At 40.5% G+C, this 27,285-nt stretch overlaps 2 protein-coding genes across 4 annotated transcripts in view; one reads left to right on the top strand and one right to left on the bottom strand.

The window, feature by feature from the left end:
* The window catches only part of LOC126291688 (uncharacterized), a 142,207-nt gene extending 125,803 nt beyond the window's left edge, over positions 1-16,404 (bottom strand). For both annotated transcript variants that reach the window (XM_049985311.1, XM_049985312.1), the window contains exon 1: positions 15,930-16,404. The gene's annotated coding sequence lies outside the window, so the exon portion shown is untranslated. The remainder of the gene's footprint in view (positions 1-15,929) is intronic.
* A 47-nt stretch (positions 16,405-16,451) lies between these two features.
* Positions 16,452-27,285, top strand: part of LOC126291689 (protein Smaug homolog 1) — a 99,374-nt gene continuing 88,540 nt past the window's right edge. Inside the window, exons 1-2 of one of the 2 annotated variants that reach the window (XM_049985313.1) lie at positions 16,452-16,765; positions 23,458-23,698. In XM_049985313.1, coding sequence (XP_049841270.1) covers positions 16,721-16,765; positions 23,458-23,698 — 286 coding nt within the window. In that variant the 5' untranslated portion in view covers positions 16,452-16,720. Of the gene's footprint in view, positions 16,798-23,457; positions 23,699-27,285 lie in introns of both variants that reach the window. The other variant, XM_049985314.1, reaches the window with a different exon arrangement.

The raw sequence follows: 27,285 nt of genomic DNA, 5'->3' as shown, positions 1-27,285 counted from the left end.
TGACTGACAGAGACCGCCAACAGTTGAAGAGGGTCGTAATGTGTCACAGGCAGACATCTATCCAGACCATCACACAGGAATTCCAAACTGCATCAGGATCCACTGCAAGTACTATGATGGTTAGGCGGGAGGTGAGAAAACTTGGATTTCAAGGTCAAGCAGCTGCTCCTTAGCCACACATCATGTCGGTAAATGCCAAATAATGCCTCACTTGGTGTAAGGGACATATACAGTGGATGGCTGAACAGTGGAAAAACGTTGTGTGGAGTGACAAATTATGGTACACAATGGGGCGATCTGATGGCAGGGTGTGGGTATGGCGAATGCCCGGTGAATGTCATCTGCCAGTGTATGTAGTGGCAACAGTAAAATTCAGAGGTGGTAGTGTTATGGTGTGTTTCATGGAGGGTCCTTACACCCCTTGTTGTTTTGTGTATGTCTGTCATAGCACAGGACTACACTGATGTTTTAAGCACCTTCTTGCTTCCCACTGTTGAAGAGCAATTCGGGAATGGCGACTGCATCTTTCAACACAATCGAGCACCTGTTCATAATGCATGACCTGTGGCTGAGTGGTTACATGACAATAACATCCCTGTAATGAACTGGCCTGCACAGAGTCCTGACCTGAACCCTACAGAACACCTTTGGGATGTTTTGGAATGGCGACTTCGAACCAGGCCTCACTGACTGACATCAATAGCTTTCCTCAGTGCAGCAGTCAGAGGAGATGGGCTGCCATTCCCCCAAGAAACCTTCCAGCACCTGATTGAACGTATGCCTGCGAGACTGGAAGCTCTCATCAAGGCTAAGGGTCAGCAAACACCATATTGAATTCCAGCATTACTGATGGACAGCGCCACGAACTTTTAAGTCATTTTCTGCCAGCTATTTGAATACTTTTGATCACATAGTGTATATCTGGCTCCTGTACATATGAAGAAATTGTGAAGCATTGCCGGATTTGATAGTAAGTTATATACACAAATTTTCCTCACAAATTGGTCTGTTAGTGAAAACCACGTCAAAATGCCAACAGTAGTTCCAGAGATTAACTTTAGCATATGTAAAGACAGCATAGTGGGGACATTAATCTGTAATGGATGTCAACAAATTCCTCTTTTACAAAATATTTTTCTTGGCACTGTCAGTTTGAATTTTACACCGTCTTCACTTCAGCCACCATCACTTATTTTGCTGTCAAATAGTTCAACTCATCTACTACTTTTTGAGTCTCATTTCCTAATCTAGTTTCCTAAGCATCACATGATTTAATTTTACTACATTTCATTACACTTGTTTTATTTATATTAATGTTCGTCTTACATCCTTTTTTCGAGACACTATCCATTCTATTCCACTCCTCTTCCAAGTCAAGTTTTTAACTTTTCTCCATGAACTTTTATTCCCTTTACAAATTTTTCCTTGGCTTTCTTTATGGCTTGCTCAACAACTTGAACAACATCAACATCAGGGATAGACTGCAATCCTGTCTCAATTCCTTCTCAACAACTGCTGCCCTCTAAAGTTCTTCTGCTCTTATAACTTCAACATGGTTTCTATAAAAGCTATAATTAACTTTTTCCTCCCTGTGTTGTATCCCTCCAACCCTCAAAATTCCAAAGCCTATAGCACAGTCCACACTCTTAAAAGCACACTCTAAATCTACAAATACTATAAATGTATGTTTGCCTCTCTTCAATCTAGCTTCTAAGCTAAGCCATAGTGTCAGTACTTACTTGCATGTTCCCACATGTCTTGGGGATGCCAAACTAATCTTCTCTAAGGTTGGTTTTTACCAGTTTTTCCATTCTTCCATAAACAATTCATGTCAATATTTCACAACCATAACTTATTAGAAGGATGGTTTGATAATATATATGCGTCAGTACCTACCTTCTTTGGTAGGTTCTTTCTGAAGTCTGAGGGTCCTTCCCTCACCTCATATATACTACACTGCACGTCGAATAGTTTTTTGATGGCTGGCACTCCCAAGGCTCTCAACATTCTAAGGAAATGTCATCTACTCCACAGTCATTGTTTCAAATTAAGTATTCCAGTGCTCTGTCAAATTATTCTTGCAGTATCTTATCTCCCAGTATCTTATACCCCATCTCAAGTTGATTTACCCTATCTTCTCTTCCGTTTGTTTCCATAATTTAGACCCTCTACATATTCGGTACCATCTTTTCCTTCTTTGTTTACTACTGTCTTATCATTTGAGCTAATGATATCCATATTGTTGCTTCTCTTTCCTTCATGCATACCTTTAATTTTCTTATGGATAGCACCTATTTTTCCCCTTGCCATATAAGTTTCTCCAGATTTTCATTTGTCCTCTAGCGATTCCTGCTTAGCCATTTCCATTTCCTGTCAATCTCACTTTTTAAACATCTGTATTCCCTTTCACCAGATTAATTTTTATATTTCTCTTTTTATCATTTACATTCAGAACTGGTATCTCCTTTTGTTATCCAAAGATTTCTCCTATGCATTGTACATTTACTGATGTGTTCCTTTGCTGCCTTCAGTAGTTCATCTCTCAAAGCTATTCCTCTACTATATTCCTTACCCTCCATTTCAGTCTAGCATCGCCTAACATTCCCTCTGAAAATTCGAAGAATCTCTGGTTCTTTCAATTTACCAATGTCTCACCTCCTTAAACTTCTACATGCTTTAACAATATTTCAGCACAAAACATACAAGCATTAGTAAAGAAAACTTCATAAATACATAGGAGCTTCTTGATTATGAATGCTCATATTACGCGTTAGAAACACCGTGATCTATCCATTTTATATAATCACACACAGTTAGTTCACGGTGTTTTGACATTGTTAACTTCAGTCAAGAATTATTAATCCTACAATCAAATCACAATATTTTCACTGTTGCCTAACTGCGAAGGCCGCTGTCAAACTTTGTTTATCAAATTGAAATCGAAGTGAATAATTGGGTATCTCGAGTATCTTCATTTATAGCTGCATTGCATAAACAAAAGTCTAAGGCAGTAGTTTACACACTCCAACTTGTCTTTAATATAGACTATAAATGATGGGTCATAGTGAAGTAAGGAATGTTAAGAGGTTAGGATCAAACTCAATTATATAAGGATGTGTTGGTTGATTGATTTTATTCATTTATTTATTTACTTATTTATTTATTTGGTGGGAGGATTAAGGTGCATCAACCAAGAATATTTTCTAATCTAGTTGGAAATACATAAAAGTAAAAGTGAGAAGATTAAAAAGTAATGGACATTTTTTGTACTGTTAATAATAAAATTAAGATGAAAAAGGTAGAGAAGGCAGTAGCTGGGTGTCCCCTGGGCTCTGCATGTGACAGGAAATACCCCACCCATAGCGGTCTCACCCCTGATCCATTACATGTCCCACCCCCGATTCATTACAATCAATAGTATCTACCCAGAATAGAAAATTGCGTGTGGCAGAAAGGAGGCAAACAGAATGTAAAAGCAATTAAAACAGAGTAAAAGAAGGATGAAAGAGTAGCCCGATCAAGGAGGTAGGATTGGGATCCTCCAGTCCTAACACACTGCAGGAAATACCCCACCCAACCATCATGACCCTGCTTATAATGTAGATAAAAAAACCTTATAACAGAATAAAAACCACTTTCACAGAGAAAACTAAGAATCAGTTCAAATATCTGCGAATTGTTTGTCAATATTAGAGGCAGTGACTCTGGAAGTCCACACTTAGCACAGAGAGCTACAAGGATGGGGCATTCCACCAAGAAATGAATTACTCTCTGTATGGGGCACTAGAACCAAAATGTTTGGGTGGCTCATTACACAAAAGAAAACTATGGAATAAACTGGTATGACTGAAGTGGAAATGACATCTGAAGGAAGAGCACCATGCTGCAGTAGTCTCCTTGACCAGGCAGCATTTATTAGAGGGGCAGTAGCCAACCAGATATTGTTCTATTTCTGAGCAAGCAGAGATCTCGCATACACCTGCGTATCTGCACCTGGGGTTGGCAGAGCAAACGGGTAGCGAGTAAGTGGTCCTCTGGCCAAACGGTCAGCCAGTTTGTTCTCTCGTATACCCACATGCCTCAGGACCTGTAGAGAGACAACTGAGCAAGCAACAAAGATGAAGGTCAGCAACATGACGATAGAACAACAGGAGGGCCTGTTTAATGAAAGGGAGGGCTCTGTCAATGGATGTCAGCTCTGCTGTAAACACACTAAGTGTTCCCAGCTGCAAATAGAATTCCTTACCAGCAGAAGATGTGAAAGCACATCCCATATTTTCTACAGTTTTAGAGTCGTCAGTGTAAAAGATGGTAGCACCCTGGAACTCTTAAAGAATTGGACATAACAGTTGCAGAAAGGTAGTGAGGGCAAATAAAACTTTAGGACCCTGGAAGAGATCAATCCTAATCCGTGGCCTGGACACCATCCAAGGGGGAGTTTGAGAGAAAACATGGGGAGTACAATCCACAGAGAGGAGATAGAGATCTTGGTAGCAAAAAGCGAGATGCATTCCAACTGGTAGTCCCACCTGAGAGTCAGAATAAGGAAGATGTCACCCCTAATATGTAAAGAGAATGGGGTGGGTTGGATGGTCAGGGAATTGTTGAACGATGATTGCAAAGGAGATCAAGAGCTGGCACCATTGAATCTGAAGAGGAAAGATCCCAGCTTTTGCAAGAGACTGTCTACAGGACTAGTCCAAAAGGCTGGCCAGATACATGCCACATTGGTGGACAGGATCTAACCATTTTAAAGCTGAAGGTGCCACCCAGCCATGAAGCAGGAAACCACAGTCCATTCAGGGTGAAACCAGGGCCCAGTAAATACACATGAGAGTAGCAAAATCCGCACACCAAGATGTGTAGGCAAGGACACAGAGAGCATTAAGCTTCTACATGCAACTAGTCTTCATGTAATGAAAATGGGGCACCCGGGTCAGCTTTTCATCGAAAGAAGGGCCAAGAAATGGGACTGTGCTGCAACACCAGGTCCTAGGTATCTAAGCAGAGCTCCGGGTCAGGATGGACCACAGTATGATGGCAGAAATACATGATCAGCATTTTTGAACAAGAGAACTGGAAGCCATGGGAAAGAGCCCATGCAGAGACCCACTGGATGGCACCTTGGAGCTGGCGTTCAGCAGGAGCTGCCAAGTGGGAGATGCAACAAATGTAACAACCATTTACATACAATACAGGGGTGACCAGCAGCCTAACAGAATGTCACTACCCCCTTAACAGTGACAAATGCAAAAATCGTGGACATACAATGCAGTGGTGACCAGTGGTCCAGCAGAAGGTCACTAATCCATTAGTGGCAATGCAGAAAAGTGTCACACTCAACACAGAGCCCTGTAGGACATCTTTTTCTTGGACCTGCGGAGAGCTGAGTGAAGAGTCAACTCCAAACCGGAACAACAGATGGGATAAGAACTGATGAATAAAAATTGGTAGGGCCCTCGAAAGCCCCAGTCACAGAAGGCAAATAAAACTTAATGACGCCAAGTGGTGTCATACACCTTAGCAGTTCGAACAAGATGTTGGCATTTTAAAAAAAGCCAGCAGGATTGCTGTTTCCAACCTAAGCAGATGGCCAGTTGTGAATCGTGGACATACAATGCAGTGGTGACCAGTGGTCCAGCAGAAGGTCACTAATCCATTAGTGGCAATGCAGAAAAGTGTCACACTCAACACAGAGCCCTGTAGGACATCTTTTTCTTGGACCTGCGGAGAGCTGAGTGAAGAGTCAACTCCAAACCGGAACAACAGATGGGATAAGAACTGATGAATAAAAATTGGTAGGGCCCTCGAAAGCCCCAGTCACAGAAGGCAAATAAAACTTAATGACGCCAAGTGGTGTCATACACCTTAGCAGTTCGAACAAGATGTTGGCATTTTAAAAAAAGCCAGCAGGATTGCTGTTTCCAACCTAAGCAGATGGCCAGTTGTGAATCGTTCCTTCCGGAAACTGATAGCCATCCTGTCAAGCAGCTTACATAGTACACTGGTCAGACTATAGACACACATTCAGTTCTTGCAAGGTGTAAGGATTGGGACAACTATGCCATCTCACAGTTGCGAGTGGAAGGTACGCTGTAGGCAAAAATGATTGAAGAGCTGAGGAGATGTTGCCTTTGAAGAACATTCAGGTGTTGCATCATGTGACTGCTGTGTATTGAATCAGGGCATGGGGCTGTATTGTGGAATGAGACAAGAGCCTGAAGCAGTTCCCAGTCAGTGAAGGATTCATTATAGGATTCAGCTTGATGGGAAGTGAGATATAAAGGGATACCTTCAACTTGTTGCTTCTGCAGTAGAAGTGTAGCCAGATAGGAAGAGGATGCTGATGCTCTCGCAAAGGAAGCCACAAGGTTTTCTGCAAGAACCAATGAACCAATACAAAGACCACCCCGTAGGACAAGAACCAGAACAGCTGTCGATCGTTGGCAGCCTGTAAGACCCCAGAACTTGGTTGGTCGGCTGGTTTAAAAGGGGGAGAAAGGGACCAAACTGCGAGGGCATCAGTCCCTTGTTCCCGGCAGAATAATTACCCAAGGGGAAAAAAAACAAACAAATAAGATGTACAACACAATAACAGGAGAAAGAAAGAACCAGAAGAACGACATAAAAACAGCAAACACTACAATGGACAAAACAGGACAAGAAAACCACAGAGAGATGCAAGAAACAGGGAGAACAGATTAAAAACAAGAAAGAAGATTACCATGGCTGGCTGACCATGAGAATAAAAAAGGAGAAGCCAGCCACTCTGCAACACATTAAAACCTCCACCCTAAAAGCCCTAGGGTGGAGGACACAGAGGGACAAAGGACACGTGCTAAAACACAGATCAAATGATAAAACCACCCTCACGAATAAAATGTAAAACTAAAGCTGCTGTTGAGGTCATTGTTGCCCAACACTGAAAGTAGGGTGCTAGGAAAGTTAAAAGTCTGCCGCAGAGTGGCTAAAAGTGGGCAGTCCAGCAAGAGGTGGACGACTGCCATTTGTGAGCCATAGTGATACCGAGGTGGGTTCTTGTGATGGAGAAGGTAATCATCTGTGAGCCACGTATGACCAATGTGGAGCCGACAAAGGACAACTGCTTCCCTGCGAGAAGCCCAAAGGGAAGACTTCCACACATTTGCAGTCTCCTTAAAGACACACAATTTGTTGTGCATACTGCTACGCTACTCTGTCTCCCAAAGACGAAAAACCTAGTGGCGTAAGACAGAACACAGGTCAGTTACAGAGATGGCCAGCCTGTCAGCAAGTTCGTGTCCTGGGGTCCACACAAACACCACTAAATGACTGGACCGTTCCAGGGCAGAGATGGACTCCTGGATGTTCGCTACCAAAGGATGGCAAGGGTAACACTGGTCAATAGCTTGTAAGCTGCTCAGGGAGTCAGAACAGAGAAGAAATGACTCATCAGAACACGAACGGATGTACTGAAGTGCACAATATAAGGCCACAGGCTCTGCAAAGAATACACTGCAGCCAGCGGGCAAGGAATGCTGTTCAATATAGCCTCTGTCGACATAGGTGAAGCCAATATCACCATCAGCCATCGAGCCATCAGTGCAAACAATTTCAGAGCCCCGGAACACCTCAAGAGTCGAGAGGAAGCGACAGTGGAGAGCAGCGGGTTTAACAGAGTCCTTAGAGCCATGCAAAAGGTCCAGATGAAGCTTCAGCCGAGGTGTACATGAATAGACATTAAGTAGAGGTGATAAAGGGAAGAACTCCAGTTTGGAGAGAATGGCTCACACATGGACCACAGTCATGAGCCCTGACCTGGGGCACCAATGCGGGAGATGAACCGCCGTGGGTGGGAAAAGAAGATGGTAATTCGGATGTCGGAGATGGTAATTCGGATGTGCAGGACAACCACAAACATGTGCAACATAACTGGCAAGCAGTTGTGCATGCATACCTTCAATCAAGGGACTCCAGCCACAGCTTCAAGAGGAGTTTGAAGGGGCACAGGTTCACTACATACCGAGTTCAGAAAATAAACACATACTCCACCTGACACTCTATTATATTCACTATGGTTCTTGTAATATTTCCTGTAGCCATGGAAAGCATGGGTTCGCATTGCTGGGAAGCAGGTTTTCTGCAGGGTGATGCAGAAAGCAGGTGTAAAGCTTAACAGTTGCCGTAGCTCAGCCAAGTGGAGGAAAAAACGCCGTAATTCCACTGGAGGATGACGTGATCGTGAGACTGAGTAGGCATAAAACACTCAATGTGGCAGCCTACGCCTCAGGGTCACCTGCTGCTACCGAACTATTTCCTGAACAGGCTATATCCATTGTGTCTGAGGGTCTGGCGAGATCTAGGTCTTCAGCAAACACCAGAATCTTCACCTCGTCCTCAGATGCAGAGCTTTTAGGCAGTGGTGATGTGGGTGCCACTGCAATTCCTTGGTCTTGGGGTCTTCTTTCTGGATTTCTTTCTCTGATCCTTGGGTTTCTCTGGCTGGGAGGGCTTCACTGATTCAGTCTCTGGGAGTGAGGATGATTGTGAAGTCCTACAACGAGATGCCTTTGGGCACATCAGCCACTGGCAGGTGTCATCTTTCCCACTAGCAGAAACCTGGGAAGGGAGTAACCCAAGGGACACCTTCCTAGCGAGAGGAGCCAAATAAAACTTACCCTTCTCCCGCTGAGAAGTGGGAACTGGTGTCCCCGATGAATTGGGGAGTTGGGCGGGGGGGGCCGCGGAGGCCCCAAGGTAGGTGGTGTGGAAGCACGAGTAAGAGAAGTGCTCCCTCCCCCCCCCCCCTCACCACCACCACCACCACCACCACCACCACCACCACCACCACCACCACCACCACCACCACCACCAGAAGGGGGCAGGTGTAGTCTTCTGGCTCTTAAAGCCGACTGGAATTTATGGAACTGATGGGGCTACAACTGTTCTCATAGCAGTGGCATAAGAGGTGGTCATAGCCAAAGGATGCAGGCACTCAAATTTCCTCTTGGACTCAGTGTAGGTCCATCGGTCCAGGTTCTAGTATTCTAGTATTCCATGATTTTCCTTTCTCACTGTAAAATATTGCAGTCTGGTGAACAAGGGCAATGATGCTCTGCGCAGTTGACACAGATGGGAGGTGGGGCACATGGAGTATTGGGATGGGATGGACATCCACAATCTCGAAATGTGATGCTGGAAGTACAGCAGGAAGACATATAGCTGAACTTCAGCACTAAAATCACCGCATTGGGGGAGGGATATATGGCTTAACATCACAGCGGTAGACCATCACCTTGACCTTCTCAGGTAATATGTCACCCTCAAAGGCCAAGATGAAGTCACTGGTGGCAACCTGATTATCCGTCGGACCCTGACAGACATGCCAGATGAAATTAACTCCCCATTGCTCTAAGTTGGCGTGCAGCTCGTAATCAGACTGGGAAGAAGGTCTCTGTGGAATATAATAGTCTGGACCATAATTAAGCTCTTATGAGGCATGATGGTAATGGAAACATCCCCCAGCTTGTCACAAGCGAGTAATGCCCATGACTGGGCAGAGGATGCAGTTTTTATCAAGACTGACCCAGAAAGCATTTTGGACAAACCCTCCACCTCTTGAACTTATCCTCTAAATTCACTACAAAAACATGAGGCTACATCGAGACAAAGGAGTCTCCATCAGCTCTCCTACATATAAGGTAAAGGGGCGAATAAGGTTCGCTGCCATCCTTAGCCTGGCATTCCTCCAATGGTATGGCCAGGGAGGGTAATGATTCAGAATCACACTTCCTTGCATTGCATTGTGACTTGGAATGCTTAGAGACTGCTGGCATTTGATTACCAGCAAGTGATGACATGACACGCTTCATCACGAGTCATCTGCACTGATGCCACTCACTCCGACCAGGGACCCTCCCCACGGGCACCACCCAGCCGCAGCAAAGGCCACCTGGCAGGATGGCCATTGCCGGAAGTCCCGATGCCCCAGGGTGATGGGCATCTACTCCTTGGCATACGTGGGGAGTTAACAGCGCAGGCATCAGCAGAGGGATCCCTGTTAGTCAGGGGACTACTACCAACAGGGTACATGGCGGCCCCACCACAACGGACTGGCTACCGTGCTAGGTATCAGGTGCAAACAAGCTAAGAAGTCCATTATCGTCTACAGCACAGAAAGCGATACTGCACAGAGGATGGAGCAAAATGCACCCAGGAGGGTGACCTCGCCCAACAGCTGGAGAGTGAGCGGAAGTGCAGATTCATGTCGATGAAGGGTGCAAGAGGTCTCAGTGCATGATGGACACCAAACACCATGTAAGGCGCCCTTCCCCATCTGGCTCACTCTTCAGGAAAACTTTGAAAAATGGAGGTCAAACCCTACAGGAGACCATCACATAAAGGCTGAAAGGTGAGAGACTCCTTTTAGTCACCTCTTACGACAGGCAGGAATACCTCGGGCCTATTCTAACCCCTGGGCCCGCAGGAGGGATGGAGCTTGGCCTGCACCTGAGATGAAGAGGCATATGTTCCCAGACATGAGAGATATAGTGCTTCCAGCATTCCTTCTAAATGCATTTCATTAAATAGTGAGTCCAAACACTAAAAATGATAAGGTTGGTCTGTGAAAGAGGTCATTTGAATCAGAGATCTTGAATAGCTATTGCAATTTCTTTGGTCCACCATGGCACTGACGGACGGTGGAGCAGACCTGTAGAAAGGTGAATAGCAGTTCCAATGGCGTGGGTGATCACATTGTCAATACACATTGCACAACCTCATAAATACTGTCTGACATAGAGGCAAGAAACGTAAAAGCAGAGGTATACAAGGGCCAGATGGCTCCGTGAAGTGTCCAGTATGCTAGTTGAGCTGTCTGGTGGCGGCAAGGAAATAGCAAGATCACCGGAAAATGATCACCATCACTGTCGTGTAGTGATCAATGTAGCAAAGCTACAAGATTAGGGGAAAGAGATAATTAAGCTTACAGCTGAAAAGGTGTCAGTGTTGGTGCTGATGTGGACAGGAGAACCCTCATAGAGGCACAGGTCACGTTCTGTGAGTAGTTTGCCAATTAGAATGCCCCCACTACACAAAGTGGTACTCCCATACAGGGGGTGGTGTGTATTGAAGTCCTCAAGCAGGAGGGGGGAGTAGTTGGATTAATGCAGTCAATTCAACTGAAGTAATTTGACTGTCTGGAGTACGTAAATCGTGAAGGCTGTTTGCACCTGCACTACTATAACCTCCAATGAGGTATCGAGGGGGATCCATTCACTGATGATCAGGAGTGAAGGAGCCAGCAGGGACAGTCACATTGCAGGATCAATGCCTTTCACCAGTGGGGATGGAATCATATCATCAAACTTCAGCTCAGAAACCAACTGCAGGGGGGATCTGGTGCCTCTGGGGCACTTGTCCTGATTTTTCTTCTATTTCTTTGTAGCCTTTGGTGGCAAGATTCACTCAAGGAGCTATTTGTACTGAGTGCAGGGACAGATGAAGAGTGGACAGCCCTGGGATCCATATGCCGTGGCTCATTCGGCCATTGTCTGGCATTGGGCCTCCAGTGGTCTGGGGGTTGGTGGGGAGTGGGATCCTGAGAGGGAGCCCTTTCTAACAGTAGACACTGAAGAAGGAGAATGCTTCTCTGGCAGGGTGCTGTAAGTGGTTCTTGAAGAAGGTAATGCTGGAACCACAGGAGAGAGTGGTAACAGGAGATCTGGCCTGGGAAGGGTTGAAGTAGTGGTGGTGGTGGTGGTGGTGGTGGTAGTAGGAGGACCAGTGATGGTCATGATGTTAGCGTAACTGATTGTCATATCCACATGATGTAGACAATCATATTCTTCATGGCCTCAGTATATGACAGATGGTCATTACATTTGTATTCCTGGATCTTCTGTTCTTTCTTGTAAACTGGGCAAATTGGTGAGCATGGAGTGTGATGTTCCACACAGCTGACACAAAAAGGTGGATGTTCAAAAGGACTATCTTCATGGAGCGATCATCCACAATTGCCACATTGTGGGTGTGCCATGCAGCATTATGACATATGCTCAAAGTGTAACATCTGTAGCACATAATAGGCAGTGGGACATATGGTTTTACATCACACCTGTACACCATGACAACCTTCTATGGGAGGACAATCCCCTCAAATGCTAACATAAAGATGTCTGTGTCCATACGTTTGCCCTTGGGCCTTTTTTTTTATACATGTCTGCTAAAAAGTACATCTTGCCACTGGAGATTAGCCTGGAGCTACACTCTCTGCTTGGAGTGTAAGATCTCTGTGAAAGATGATTCCTTGGACCACTTTCAACATTTTGTGTGGGGAAACAGTCATAGGAATGTCACTTAAGATTGTGCCTAAAAAGCTGTAGATTGGCCAGCAGAGGAAGTTTTAATTAATAATGAACTAGAGACTCAGCTTCCCCAAATTTTTCCTCAATGTTTTCAACAAAAAATAATGGTTTTGTTGCAGTGAAAGTATGCCTATCAGTCAGTTCAGACGAAGTATTGGGTGAAGTATTTCGCTCTCAGATGTCTGGCTTGTAAATTTATTTTAAAAATGTATAGTGCCAAATACAAGAACAATGTTCATATTAATGTTTTCTCCCTGACACTTGACATCTCTTTTCTGCTACTATTTTCCCTAACGGGACAAAATTTATTTGCAGTAATTACTTTCAAAACTAAAATTTTGTGTCTGACAGGATATCAATTTCCCTTTACGATTGAAAAAAAATTGGAAATTTGTGGTAAGTTCCTATGGGACCAAACTGCTGAGGTCATCAGTCCCTAGACTTACACACTACTTAATCTAACTTAAACTAACTTACGCTAAGGACAACCCACACACCCAGGCCCAAGGGAGGATTCGAAATTCCGATGAGGGTAGCCCCACGAACCTCGGCAAGGCACTTCAGACCACACAGATATCCTGGGCACCATGATTGAAAGCAGCTGCTTACATCAATAAGTATTTTCACAAATGAAGCAATTTCTTCAGCTAGTTTTCAGGTGTCTTAAAAATCTGGCATGCAAATATTTACGAAAGTCAGGTACTCTGACTTCACTAAAGTTTGTCTTCAAATCAAATCACACTGGATCTCAATTACCTCCATTTGCATTTGATTAGGTATTGATTCTATTCCTATTGCATGAACTGAAAAGAACAAAAGGCGTGACTGCAGTGCACCTGAGTGGGATCCCCTTTTTTACACTTTGGGTCTGCCATGAGGTAGTCATCTAGCAAAATATTCAGTGCTAGTCGGGTTTTGTGCACCTACGCATAAGGTGGCAAAAAACCTACATGCCATTTTACCTGGGGTAGGGGCATGGGGGGGGGGGGGGGGGATGCACAACTAACTTAAAGAGACACATGGAACCAATGGACCACAAGTTTGAGACCTTTGCTGTAGTCTGCAGTAGTAGTCATACCATACACACCAGACTTGACAAATGTCTCTGTTGATTCTTTCACACGACATTCCATAAATCCCAACATGAAGGAGAGCTTTCAGAAATGTGATGCTTATTTGGAGAATTAGCCAATGCAGTGAAGTTATGTAAAATATACTAACAATCAATTACAACTAATGCTAATCTACTCACATAGATAATAGCTGGAATTACTTTATTACTACATACGTTTACAGAAAAGCAGGTATTTTGAAGGAAAGAGCCACTATCAGCTGCTGCTTTTATCAATACTTCATGCAAAGCATTTATATAACTTTACACATAGCAGTATCAGCTTTATATAGCAAATTTAAAGTGAAAATCAGTTTTTAACCATAATTTACATCCAACAATTCAAATATTCTGATAAAGTATAGCAGGAGAGACTAGATAATTCAAGTGGCAGACTATTCTGTAATAATCATCAAATTAGCCTTGCAGTAATATTTACAGGAGCTGTGTTAATTACCACCACTAAAACAGTTCAGCATGTGTGAACATATAATATTTAGAAAAGTTGTTTAATGGACATATTCCGTAATATAGTTCACGAGTTCAAAAGGACAGAATAGTCATCTAGACAGAAGAACATGTGATGATTCAATTATACTACTACTATAAATTGTTGCATAACGTTAGAGTTAATTTATCTGTTTCTTCCCTAGAGAGCCTGGTGAGAATTCCAGCTAGCATGTAGACTTTGTTGAGATATGCTACTAGCTGTTCTTCATATGAGACATGTTACATTACATTAATACCTGTTCCACAGATCCAGAACACAACATTTCGTAATGATATGGAATGTGTCAGTTTAACTTAAGTTTTCTTTATGGGATGTACTCTTTCTTTCTTTCTTTCATTTTTAAGGACATTTTCAAGAAGAGATGTATACATAATGTGCCCACATTACTGACATCAACCTATTGCACACTTATAGAACACATACTGTGCCTCCCATTTAATTCCCTTTTTAGAAGCAGAAAATATAACTAACGAAAATCAACAAGATTCCAAGAACTGTGGTCGTATCAAACTTGGCTTGCTGTGTTCCACTCTGTTAACTATTATGCCACTGATGATCACTCACTGGAAACAGTGACAACTGTAAAATAATTAGGAGTACGGTATTTGTTCACATTAATTTAAGGTGGAATAGCCACATGCAACAAGTTTAAGACAGAAATATACCAGACAGATTCATGAGAAAATGTATTTTATCTACGAAGAATACAGCTTACAAAATTCTCATTTAATGGAACCTCGGGTAATACTTGTCACTTTAGAATACATATCAACTGTGGTCTGATTAACTGAAACATTCAATATCGCTTTGGCAACTCAATCTACACTACAAATCAAAATATCATCACACCTAAGATTTCGTATTCACACTTTGATTTACTAATTCAGAAACAGTCAGCTTTCAACCTGACATACCATTCAGCCCACATTCCATTAAGTAATGTAGATACAGTCGACTTCCGAGATCAATACAGGAGTGAAGATTTAAAGGCTCCTTTCATCACCACATGAGCTATGCTGAGATATTCACCTGCCTCAATGCTTACTATTAAAATTTGGAGAGGCTATGATCCAAGAAGTGCCTAGAAACATTGTTTTCCCCCCACATTTATCTAACTAAATGACAACAGCAAAATCAGAGTAACTGCACTTATACAAAATTTTGCTTCAGTCACTTTCCTTCAGTATTCATAAACTGTGGAGTGGTTGAATAACAGCGGCATACAAATTAGCTTCAGCCACACAAGAGGAAAGATGATTGCAGGGAACAAGTGTAGATGCATACTGAAACTGAAGCCTTAATCATATAGTAGGCTGTATACCGGTTTGCGTGTTTATTTTTCCAAATGCTGTTATTTACTTTCCCGAAATAAAGTCAGTCAAAATCTATTGTACAATGCAATGTTTCTTTTTCTTCAATAGTTTTCTTGGGCTGTATATCCTCCATTCTGAAATAATCACTGGTAAAAATTAAAACTAAAATCGTGAAGTGACTGCATTTTCTTTGTATTTCAGATCCTAATAAATTGGGGAAAATGTTCAGTTAATGCGTTTATGCATGAATTTACGCAATGGGAACCTTTAGTTACCGTGTGTGTGTTTTGTGTATTTACTGTTACAAAAATATTCGTTACCTCTCCGTCAGTATTATCATCATGTTGTTTATGCGTGGCGCAGAAAGCATCATATACGTGGTTTCACACTTAAAGATACCAAAAAGCTTTTCCATGCATACATCAAATCTTACGACTATGTCGAGATGCACATCACTCAAGACATTTATGAAACTTACACTGTAATTTTGTAACAGAGCAATAAGTTTCTAACTGGATCGCGTAAAATTAAGTCACATGTAAAGCAAAAACGATATTTCTACGTAAACAAATGTCAAAATACCACAAAAACTAATTTCGTCTGCTTAAACATCTACGTTACGCATTTATTTGACGTTTGTTCGTAGTTACCTTTAAAAATTTTACGCTGAGCTTGTAAGTGAGATATAAGCCCGTTTTTCCAAGCTGCTTACTGCTCTGTGTGTTCCTATTCTCCCAACACGATAATCTCGGCGTTTTGCCATTGTAAAATATTCTTAGCAGAAGCCAACATACTTTACTACGCAAAGCGTTGACTACATTTTGAGCAAAAGAGAAAGGTTATGTAAGGGGAGATGAAATATTTGTATGGTATTAATAAAATGGGAATATTTGTTGACAGCAACATATCACATTTTTGCTAAAAGTTACGCTCCAGCCGATAAATACAAAACAAGAACTTCGCCAGGGCTTCGCGTATTTTCTGCATTTATAAACAAACGGCACTAAATGGCAATATGGAGAGACAGCTTTCCAACAACTTATAAATTATCAAACGAAATAGAGCACATATTCGGACTTAAAATTTTCTACGTCAACTGGGAAAGTGTCAAAATTAAACATGATGCACCGCGGGAGAGGCTAATAACAGGCATATCTTTGCGAGATTTCCTACCAGAGACGTGCTATGCGCATTTGGATTAGTAAAAATGTAGTGACACATAATATTTATTTATTGAACAGTTGATGCTTTCAACAGAACTACGTATATGCTTCAAATCTGTAAGCTTCTTCAGCATACAAATATGATGTATTATTTGTCTTACATGAAATATATGTGTGGGTAAATTGGTCACGTATCCTGTGACATATGACGTCAGTCGTGGACTGCAGTGGTGGTGTTTTTGTTGACTGAAAATGTTATAAGGTACAGGGATGCACGAATGAGTGAGGCTAGTGGAGTATGTGTGCAGCGTCAGTTTGATCTGGTGAGTGATTCGTGGAGCAGATGAAACTGATGGTATGTGCTAGTGAACTTTGTTTTGTAAATATGGATCGTGTGGTTTTTGAAGTGGGCGAACCTCATATGTACCCAAATCTTGACGTCTCTGTGCAAGTTGCACTAGTTATTCGACCCAGTTCTGCTTGTGTGAAGTTTATTTTATCATAAGGGGAAATGCTAACAGTGTATGGTATACCGAATGCGTTATCTCGGAATGTGAGATACCAGATTAACGCAGAAGCCATGTTACCCAGTTAGAATCCACTGCAAGCTTGTTTACGATCATACTGCTGGCTTAAGCGCCACACAAGTTAAGTATCGGCAAAACACAAAGTTTTAATTTCTTATTGAAGTATTGACAGCGAGGTAAAAGTGACTTTTGGCATTTTGTGCTGCGCTCATGGCAACGCTGGAAAGAGTTGTTGACTTTGAAAAGGGTAGGAGGAGGGCGTAGTTGGAGGTCAAAATAGCAAGAAAATTTCAGCGCTTACAGTGGACATTTTAAAATGATTCACAACGTCTATGCGCTGTTGGATTTAAATGGTGCCATTTAAGTGGTTATCATTAGTTCCGCTTGCAAATGTTGACACCGGCATGACAGACGTCTGTTTAAAGTGTTTTAAGCTGTGACATGATTAATAAATTTTTGACCTTGTTAAACCCACGTGCCCTTGTTGACACTGTAAACAAAGTAATACGTCTCTAACACTGTAGATGACGATTCTAGTTCTGGTGGATGAACGTTACGTAAACAATCTTTTTCAAGTGAAGGCGGTGCTGAAAAACATTTCTACTAGAGAGAAAAATGAGTGCGTACTGGTGCTTTAAAGAATACACACAGGGAATTTAGCGTTAATGAAATAAACATGTACATGAAGAAAAATATAAAGGACACTAAACTTATCGAAAACAAATTCCTGACATAATTAATCTTTATAAAGCTTTAGTAATCACAACTCATTTTCAAGGTTTTGTATCTCAGTACATCTGGGCTCCCTATATAGCTAAGTAGCCAATTGCATAGCATTGCAAAGTGTTACCCATCGTATTCGATTGATTTCCAATGTTTACTCCGGTTAAAATTACCTTTTGGACAACCCCTTCCCCCCCCCCTCCCCCTCCTCTCCCCAAGCCCCCATAATTCACCTGAATGTTGCCCATGGTGACAGACTGATTTGTAGTGCAGCCTGGTGTCTAGATGGTATGTAGTTATGTGACTGACTGTTACATCTTGGACTCCCCCCCCCCCCCCCCCCTCTCCCCGGCCCCTTCCCACCCTTGGTTGCATTTCTCAATATGGTGTGGATGGAAACATTTGGATTCATCAACTACTCAAGGTTTTTTTATCACAATCAAATTTTCTGCTTTCACATCTGTTAGCTTCGTCAATTTGCAACCAAATTGTCACCTTCCAACCTAACTACTGCGCTACAGATCAGTCAGTCATCACAATATTTCAATGAGGGGTGAGGAGTGGATCACTTTCTCATTTTCTAGGCTAATTCCCTCAGCATTGCCTGATTTAGACTACATTGTTACCCATGCAGTTACTACCAAAGGAAAAATAATGCAATTTGGATAAGCTCATAGATCTGAATCTTAGTAATAGAAATTGAACATATATGCTATGATTGTCTTGGTTCAGTGTTCTAATAGGTTAGAACTGGTTAAAGAAAAGTGATAAAATAAAAACAAGTTACAGGTTACGGGCCCCTTGGGATAATTACTGTTGCACTAAATATGTGTAGTTGCTGTGGTGTGACTATAGACTGAAAATGTGCAAGGCAAGTGTATAAGTAATAGTTCTGTGTGTGCTGTAATTATTCTGAACTAATCCTTGTGGGAGGAAGAAGAATCTCTCTGAATTCTCCATTAATGCTAAATCTCAAAACTTTATAAGAAAGCTTTCACCAATTGATATTTATCATACAGCATCTGCCACTAGTGATTTTTCTCGACCTCTCCAAGGCATATTCCCCAGAGGCAAATTTAGGACCATTTGTGCTGTCCTTATTTAAGGGCATTTTAAGTCTTATTTTTTGTGGGGTCCCATATGCTTCAACTGTATTGTTAGGTGGGATGAAAAAGTGATTTGGAAGTGCTCTTTTGTAGGCTAACTTGCATTTTCAGAGTATCCTGCCAGTGAACCGAAATCTGCTGCCTCTATCACCTATGACTGAGCTAATGTGATCATTATATTGTCTCCCTAGAAGTTGTTCCACTCGGGTGAATGAGTGGACATTTTGTAATTTTGATTTAATGATGATGTCGTCATAGGCTAATAATTTTCGTTTTGTGAAGGGGCCCAACTTAACATTTATGAACGTTTAAAGTTATTTACAAAGTACAGTACAGAAAGTTTCTGAAATGTAATTTTAACAAACAAAAAAAGAAAGAAAATTGTCTGAAGGTGGTCAGTGAAGTGGATCAGTTTAAGTGCATTGGACTGAAAGAAGATGGCTTTCTTGGAGGTATAGCATTCAGAATCTTTTGCAGAAATTGAATGCTGCTATTTTCACTTTGAGAATTATCTCCACTCTCTTTGACACTGAAATGCGAAGGCTAGTTTTCTTTACTTAATTTCACTATATTATCTCAACAGTTGCATGACTTTTCACCTGTACACATCTTAGCAGCTGTCATTCACCCGTAATATATGGCTCGTGATACACCCCAGTTGCCTCTGCATATGTTTTTAATAGTGTCATTTTGCCATGCACAGCCTACTTCAAACACAGTGGCATACGAACTTTTTTCAAATTTAGCTGTTTCGGAAATGCTTCCACCCTTGGCATGAAAGCCGATGATAGTGCCCTTTTGGACATTGTTTAAATTGTTCTGTTTCCACCTCAGGGAACTGTTTTGTGCTGCTTCCTACACTCTGTATATACCCTCAACTGCTTGTCCCGGCACCTGCTGTATGTAATGGTTATTGCACATTGATGTTGAACATAAGCAGTGATGTGACAATGTGAATGAACTGTATATTATGGATCCTTTGAAAAGGGACCACAGGGTCATTCCATCTCAAATCAACTAACAGTCTGAACCTAGATATCTCAGATTTAGATGATTTTTTTTTTCTTTTTCTTTTTTTCTTCATGTGATGTACGCACTAACACTAGTTCAAAATTGAAATTTCAAATTTTTTTCTGACCTTTGGTTTTTGAGTTTCAAGGGTTTAAAAATCAAAAAACCTTCGTTTTTATCAATCGATGGTTGTTTTAAAATGCTGTAGCACAAAAACTATACAACCTAGAGAGCTCAAACTTGCACCATTGTTTTCCTCTATAAATTCCCTTCAATTTGATATGTAACATGACTATGCTACCTAAATATGACAATTTTAAACTATTAAAAAAAACATTTTTGAAATTTCCAGAATACGCACCCTCAGATTTTTTATAAAAATTATGTGTTGTCCAGTCTGACTAAATGCATGCAAAATTTCAAGCTGGGATCTCAATGGGTTCTTGTATAAAATAATATTTTACTATCGCGATACACACTAGTAAGGTGAAAAGCAGACTATTTCTATGCTATGAATACTAAGGTAGGCCTATGTAATTCTAACAAACTTAAATATTTCTGTTAGCCTTTTTATGCAACATTACCCTCTTATTGTTTGTTAATTCATTAAATGATATTTTAATGCTAGAATAAAATATATAAAAGATAATAACTTAAGAATCTTACAATTTTGTACGACATTCACTTTTTATTGTAAAAAAAAAAAATGTGAGATTTTTCGTATAGGGTCAATGCTCTAATTTTGGCCACTACCCCACTTATGGCCACTTTGATGTAACAGGGAAGCTACACTGCATCCTTTCATCATATATTATAAATGGGAGGGAAAACTAAAACATCTGCAGTATGTCTTCATATCAGATTGCCTGAAACATAATGTAGTGGCTTTCTATGTATTCCAGAAAAAACTGCTGGGAATCATAAAGCAATACTTCCCTTTCGCACTTAAAAGGGTTACTTACTTTTCTGGCAGCACTGCACAATATAAAAATAACAAAAACTTCCTTAATTTTTGTTTGCATAAAACTGATTTTGATGTTGAGGCAGAGTGGGAGTTCTTTGCAGCATCCAATGGCAAGAGCACATGCGATGGCCTTGGCGGAACTGTTAAGTGGCTAGCTGCTAAAGCCAGCTTGCAAAGGCCATATGACCAACGAATCTTAACACCCAAATCATTTTATGTATTTGCCATGGAAAACATAAAAAACATTGACTTTGAATATTGCACAACAGAGGACTATGAACTGTCAAAGAACACTTCCTCGGTTTAGTGACTCAAAAGCGATTTGTGGGAACACAAAAGTTTCACTCAAATAAACCCTGCACAGAGAGAGAAATTACTGTCAAGCCTTATCATTTTAGTCTGGATGAGTCTCTTGAATATGTGACAACACAGAACCAAATAAGTCACATATGGAAAATATTACTGCTGGTTTTGTGACAGTAGCATATGACGACTCTTGGTGACTAGGATGCACTGAAGAAAATTACAATGACATGTACGGAGTAAATTTTTTTACACCCAAAGCGTCCAGCCCAGTCTTTTTACTATCCACAACCATGAGATTTATTAGATGTCCCAGGAAACACTCTTTTACAAACAGCGAATTGAACAACAGCTATGGGAAGAACCTACACTTCTTAAGTGCTAAGGAAATGAAATTCTTTTCTTGCTTTGGAAAAATATCTTAAAAGATCATAAAAGAAGCACATTTAAATTATGTTACACTTACCCTCACTAAACCCTAAGTTGTAAAAAGACAATGTGTATTAACTTTGTAAATACCAATTGGTATTCGAAATACAGTTATATCCATGCAGATAACAAGTTAATCTTTTTCCTATGTGAAATTACTTACATGCCAATTTCTAATATACGGAACTTGTTGTAAATGATTACAAATAACACCTGGAAAACCAAGAAAAAGATAATCTCTGCCATTTACAACTAAGGATGAAGGTGAGTGGCTTTATTGAAAATTTTAATGTGTAGCACGTATATTACCAATTAAAATGTTTACTTCCTTCTGATGCATAGTTAAAAGAATCATGAACATTAAATTAAAACACTATATCATTTAATGAATTAACAAACAATAAGAGGGTAATGGTGCACAAAAAGGCTAACAGAATAATTTAAGTTTGTTAGAATTACATAGGCCTACCTTAGTATTCATAGTGTAGAAATAGTCTGCTTTTCACCTCATTAGTGTGTATTGTGATAATAAAATATTATTTTATACAAGAACCCATTGAGATCCTACCTTGAAGTCTAACTGACTAGTTAGACTGGACAACAAATATAATTTTTATAAAAAATCCGAGGGTACGTATTTTGGGAATTTCAAAAAATGTTTTTCTGGAAGAGTTATAATTGTCATATTTAGGTAGCATAGTCATGTTACATAACAAATTGAAGGGAATTTATAGAGGAAAACAATGGTGCAAGTTTGAGCTCTATAAGTTGTATAGTTTTTGAGCTACAGCGTTTTAAAACAATCATCGATTGATCAAAAACGGAGGTTTTTTATTTTTAAACCCTTGAAACTCAAAAACCGTAGATCAGAAAAAATTGAAATCTCAAATTTAAACTAGTGTTAGTGAGTACATGACCTGAAAAAAATTCGTCCAAATCGGAGAGGTCATGGTTCAAATCATGTAGTACAATTGGTTGATTTGACATGGAATGACCCTACTGCAGATACCTGATATGACCATCACAATAAGTATGTACTCTGTAGATTCTGTATTATATGTGAAATAGGATTGAGGAACCTAATGTTTTCTTTTCTTTGTGACCTTAATTGGAATCTTGTAGCATATATTACTAGGACTCTTTCCCTACCCTTGTAGCTATGGTGCAATCAGGCAGAATCCACATCTATACACCAGAAGTAACTTTGGTCTGTTCCATTGGGCACTTCCAGTTGTTCTGATGGTTGGCGGATATTGTTCATTGTGGAAATGGAGCTTAACTCCATTTTCTGCTTCCTCCTGCCCACCCGTGTACTTGCCAGAATTGATATCGAGATTACTTTGACATAGTTTGTAAATTGTCAAATAAATCTGGAGTTAATATTTTAGTAACTTTTGTTTACATATGCATGCAAGAGAGACTTGATGACAAAAACATGCAGCATTGTATTAAATTAAAACAAAATAATGTGACTGGTAGTAGTCTAATATAGGTGATTTATTCATAAATCACACTGCCAGAACTTGTCAACTATCACATCTAGTCTAGGTTTACTGTACTGCATCTGATCTGGATGTATGTTGTTTCAACGGTTTAGCTTTCTCAATTGATTTTCTACACCAGGGTCACAGTTTCAGTATCTGATATTTCGGCATTCATGAGACTAGTTAGAGCAGGAACAATAGTAAGATCTTTTGCTGTGACTATATTTCCTTTACTTATCAGTGTGGTTGCTGAGTGACTGAATGTGTTATTTTGACCTGCTTATTGATTTTTATGTATGAAGAAAACGCCTTAAGATTTTTGGATCAAGTCTTAGAAAAATACAAAATGTTTATCTAGAACTTGTGGAGAAGCAATTCTAGTATAGACTTATCAGTTCTTTCATGCACTTAAAGATCCAGGTTTAATATGATTAAATACTGATATGAAGGATTTGTGTATTGTTGCAGGGCCGTACTTCCCTACGGTCAGACAGTAGCGTAGGCAGTGGAGCAGTCATGTTCCGCGAGCAGGTAAACACTGTCTCAGCCTGGTTTGACCAGTGGAATGAATGCGAACGTACTGTGGCGCTCTACTCCCTGTTGAAACGGCTCAGCCCAGCCAAATGCCGCTTCCTGGCCCTGGCTTTGGATCACAGCCTCGCTGAATGTGGCGAACTGCATCAGACTGAAATACAGGCAAACAATCCAGGTAACTTTCCCTGTTAATAAAGTGCCTGTGTCTAAATAAGACTTAATTTTAAAAAGAAATCGTAATGTTTGTAAGTACCTGTACAACTTGTCAGCTGATGAATTGATACTTCCGGGAATAGTATTTATGCTTTAGTAGATAGACCCTGTATTTAAACTCCACTGTTCTGTTTATGGTAGACCGTTTGGGTCAGTGTAACCTGATCTCTGGATACTGGGCACAAAATGGAAAAAAGTACCTGAACATTTAGTTCTTGAGAAAAAAAATGGTTAGTAATAACTGTATACAGCTGCATATAACATTTCTTGATGATATTCCTAGCAGTGGCCGCTCGTACAAAGTTTTACCATTATGCTACAATGTGGTGACCAGTAGTTTATACTTAAAAGGATGGTAATTGTCATTAAATTGACTATATTAATTTTATGTACATAAGTCGAACTGGTTTAAGTACATGTAAATGTGGTAGTCATTTAACATTGCGAGCAGTGGAAAAAATGTTGGTACTAGTGGGAATCGATCCAGTTGTTAGTTTGCCAGTCGGTGTGCTAGACAACTTGGCTACAGTGCCATTAAGGTAACAGTTACTCAAAAGCCCCTTGTACTCTGAAACTGCTTACAGAGTATTGTGTAAACACAAATACGTACTTGATGGGAAAATGCTAACCTGGTGCTGTGAGCAATGTAGCACTCACTGTGCCAGAAGGGATGGTATCACATCAGAAAATACACAATCAAAACCACAGGTGCATCCCTTGTCTGAGCTGACAAGAGCACAATTGACTGTCATTTTAGCAACTTGAAAATGGGGTGAGGTTACATAATTTTCTTAACCCTTGATGTTTCGAGAGTGTACCTGCGCATTATCTTTAGGTGATACTTGTAGAAAAAGTCTTTGCTACATCTTGCTGCCTCTTTACTGTGATCCCCACTCCCTTTCCCTACTACCCAGTCACATGGTGTATCTGGTGGAGCGGTGAGGGGGCAGACTCGCTGAAGGCTGAATGTGAACCCCAGGCCCTCAGTACCCCCATAGCTCCCATCAGGTGTGGAAGTGGGGTCTCGGCTAATGTGATTTTAGTTGGCTGAGTGCTGGGTACCAAGCTTTGCTGAGGGTGTAGCCACTGCTTGTTGATCAGGCCATCAGCCACTCGAATTTCAACAGCCTCCTTCAGAACACAGTCCCAAAACGATGATGTCTGTCTAAAATCTTAAGTTTCTTCATATAGTTCCCAGTAGCCAGGCAGTATCCTCCAACTGCAGATTAGATTTTCCAAAAACTTGGTATTTTAATTAGTCTCAGCACCCTCTATGAGAATAAAAAATATCAGTTTTTGATATCAAACCATTTCTGAAATGTCACTGTGTAAAATTTCCAAAAAAAGTGGGAATGGACTTTAAGTTACCTAGGAGCTGTCATAATTGAGCTAGAGCTGGGAAAGGTGCATTGCATCATTTTGATACTATCTCCAGTGATGTAAAATACACGATAGGGTCAATTTAAGAAATTTCTTTCTGAACACAAATTTAAATTTAATTTTTCATAACAAGTACATAATTTAAAAATTTGAAAATATTTCCATAAATGCTTAGTACTGTTGCAAATCGAATGGCAAAATTATTCCTGACTTATTTTCACTAAATTACTAACAGCCCCATTTTGATGAAACCTACCATTCACAAATTGGTATTTAATTAAAATACACAGAACGATAACTAAATATAAGAAGTATCAAAATATCACCAGAGAACAAAACCAAACAGTATAATCTATAATTAAATTAAATTGATTGCTTACTTTAACTTTATAAGATTAAAACTAATAGCTTATTAATTGGCAAAATAAAAATATTGAAAGTGGGATCTATAGCAACAGATTTAAATAAGGTATGAAAAAGTGTAAGTATTTATGAGATTTGGACCATATCTATCAAATAACAAAAAATGAAATAAGTGATGCTTGTTTTTTGAATAACAGGTGTCTGTTTATAGCCAAATATAATCCAATAGGTACTAACAGTAATTTTTAAACTAACACTAACCTGAGTGAAAATTAAGTTTAGTGTTGAAATCAGCCCCCAAAAAATTTTCTTGGGCCTTCAGATTATGGTACATTTTTAAAAAGCTAGTTGGTTTTGGCTCGCATCAGTTTCAACAGGACTGTGCATTGTCCCAGGTGAAGTAAATGGATTTTTGTCCAAACATCCATAACTGACGCACGCAGATCATCCACATGTGTAGGAGAGGAGAATGGTGTAGATGGACCACAAGGATGAAGAAAAGCTAACGTCACTTTATCATGCTCTTCTTTTTTTTACACTGTGGTGCTGTAGCCTGACATGTCTTTTAACTTCAGTTTGTCTGGTGGTGTAGTTTCCTTCCTTTCCCAACCCTGCACATCGCCTGAAAAGTATTTCACAAATAATTTTGATGTGGTGTCGAGAGTGAATGCTTGAAATTGCTGTTCTCCTTTGCTTGTAAACCCTTCTCCACTCCTATTAAAACCTGTAGGGTACTTACTCTTGATATAGAATCATGAAATTTGTCAGCAATGGAGGTTTTGCAATAAAAGTAAAGGAAAAATCACAAAATTGTTACATAAATTTGTCAGTTCCAAGCCTGGGGCAAGCAACAAGGAAGCAGGAGGTGGCAGAGTAACACTTCGTTAAAAAACTGGATCCATCTGGCTCAGGAAGGTAGCACCCTGTAAGGGCCTTTGCCTAAGGTTACTAGATGAAACCTGGTCAGCGGTCTCAAAGGTGGAAGAGGAATCTGATTACCAGCGGCGGAGAGAGTGGAACGGCCTAGTGGAGTTAACCATGAATTAAAAATCAAATCAAAATCCAAAAACGACTGTTCACAAGTTGGGGTGGCCTTTCATCAGTGTATGTATACCTGTAAGGGGCAGCTGTGAATAATCCTCTGGGGATAACAACCTCGGTTGGAAAAAAAGAAAAAGGTGGCTGTAGAAGTCACCTTCAGAACTCGAAGAATTATCAATCGTGGAAACGTGTGATTTGAAACTAACTACCCCAGGTGGTCAGTCCACCGGAAATAAGTGCACAAGCAGACATCCAGATTATGGGGAGTCTGCAACGTCATGCAAAGACAAATCGGAGTGTCTTGCAACCTTAAACGAAATAAAATACAGGAAAGCAAACTACTTAGAAACTTTTAATGCAAATTCACTTTTGAAAGTGGGGAAATTTAAGACTCTAATGGACACATTATATGAACATACGACTGTGCAAGAGACAAGGTTCTTGGATGAGGACAGCTTTGAATTGGGAGGATTCAGGATACTTAAGGGGGAGATAGGGACAAGAGTTATAAAAAATGTTCCCCCACCTTGGGACAGGTTTCATAATTGGCAAAGTATTAGGCTCCATTATAAGCTCAGTTTAACTCTGAGAGGCTATCCACACTCACTTTTAAGTCAACCAATAAAACATATACCGATGTAAATGTTCATGCCCCTATAAACATTAACAAAAACAATAAGAAGGTGGAATTATTCAGGGACAGACTAGTTGGTAAGATTCAAAAGATGCCCGAAAAACATGTCATCCTTCTAGGGGATTTTAACA

The sequence above is a fragment of the Schistocerca gregaria genome, chromosome 9 (assembly GCF_023897955.1).
Source record: "Schistocerca gregaria isolate iqSchGreg1 chromosome 9, iqSchGreg1.2, whole genome shotgun sequence".
Lineage (NCBI taxonomy): Eukaryota > Metazoa > Arthropoda > Insecta > Orthoptera > Acrididae > Schistocerca > Schistocerca gregaria.
Note: the sequence above shows the minus strand (reverse complement) of the source record. Positions and strands in the feature narration are given on the sequence as shown.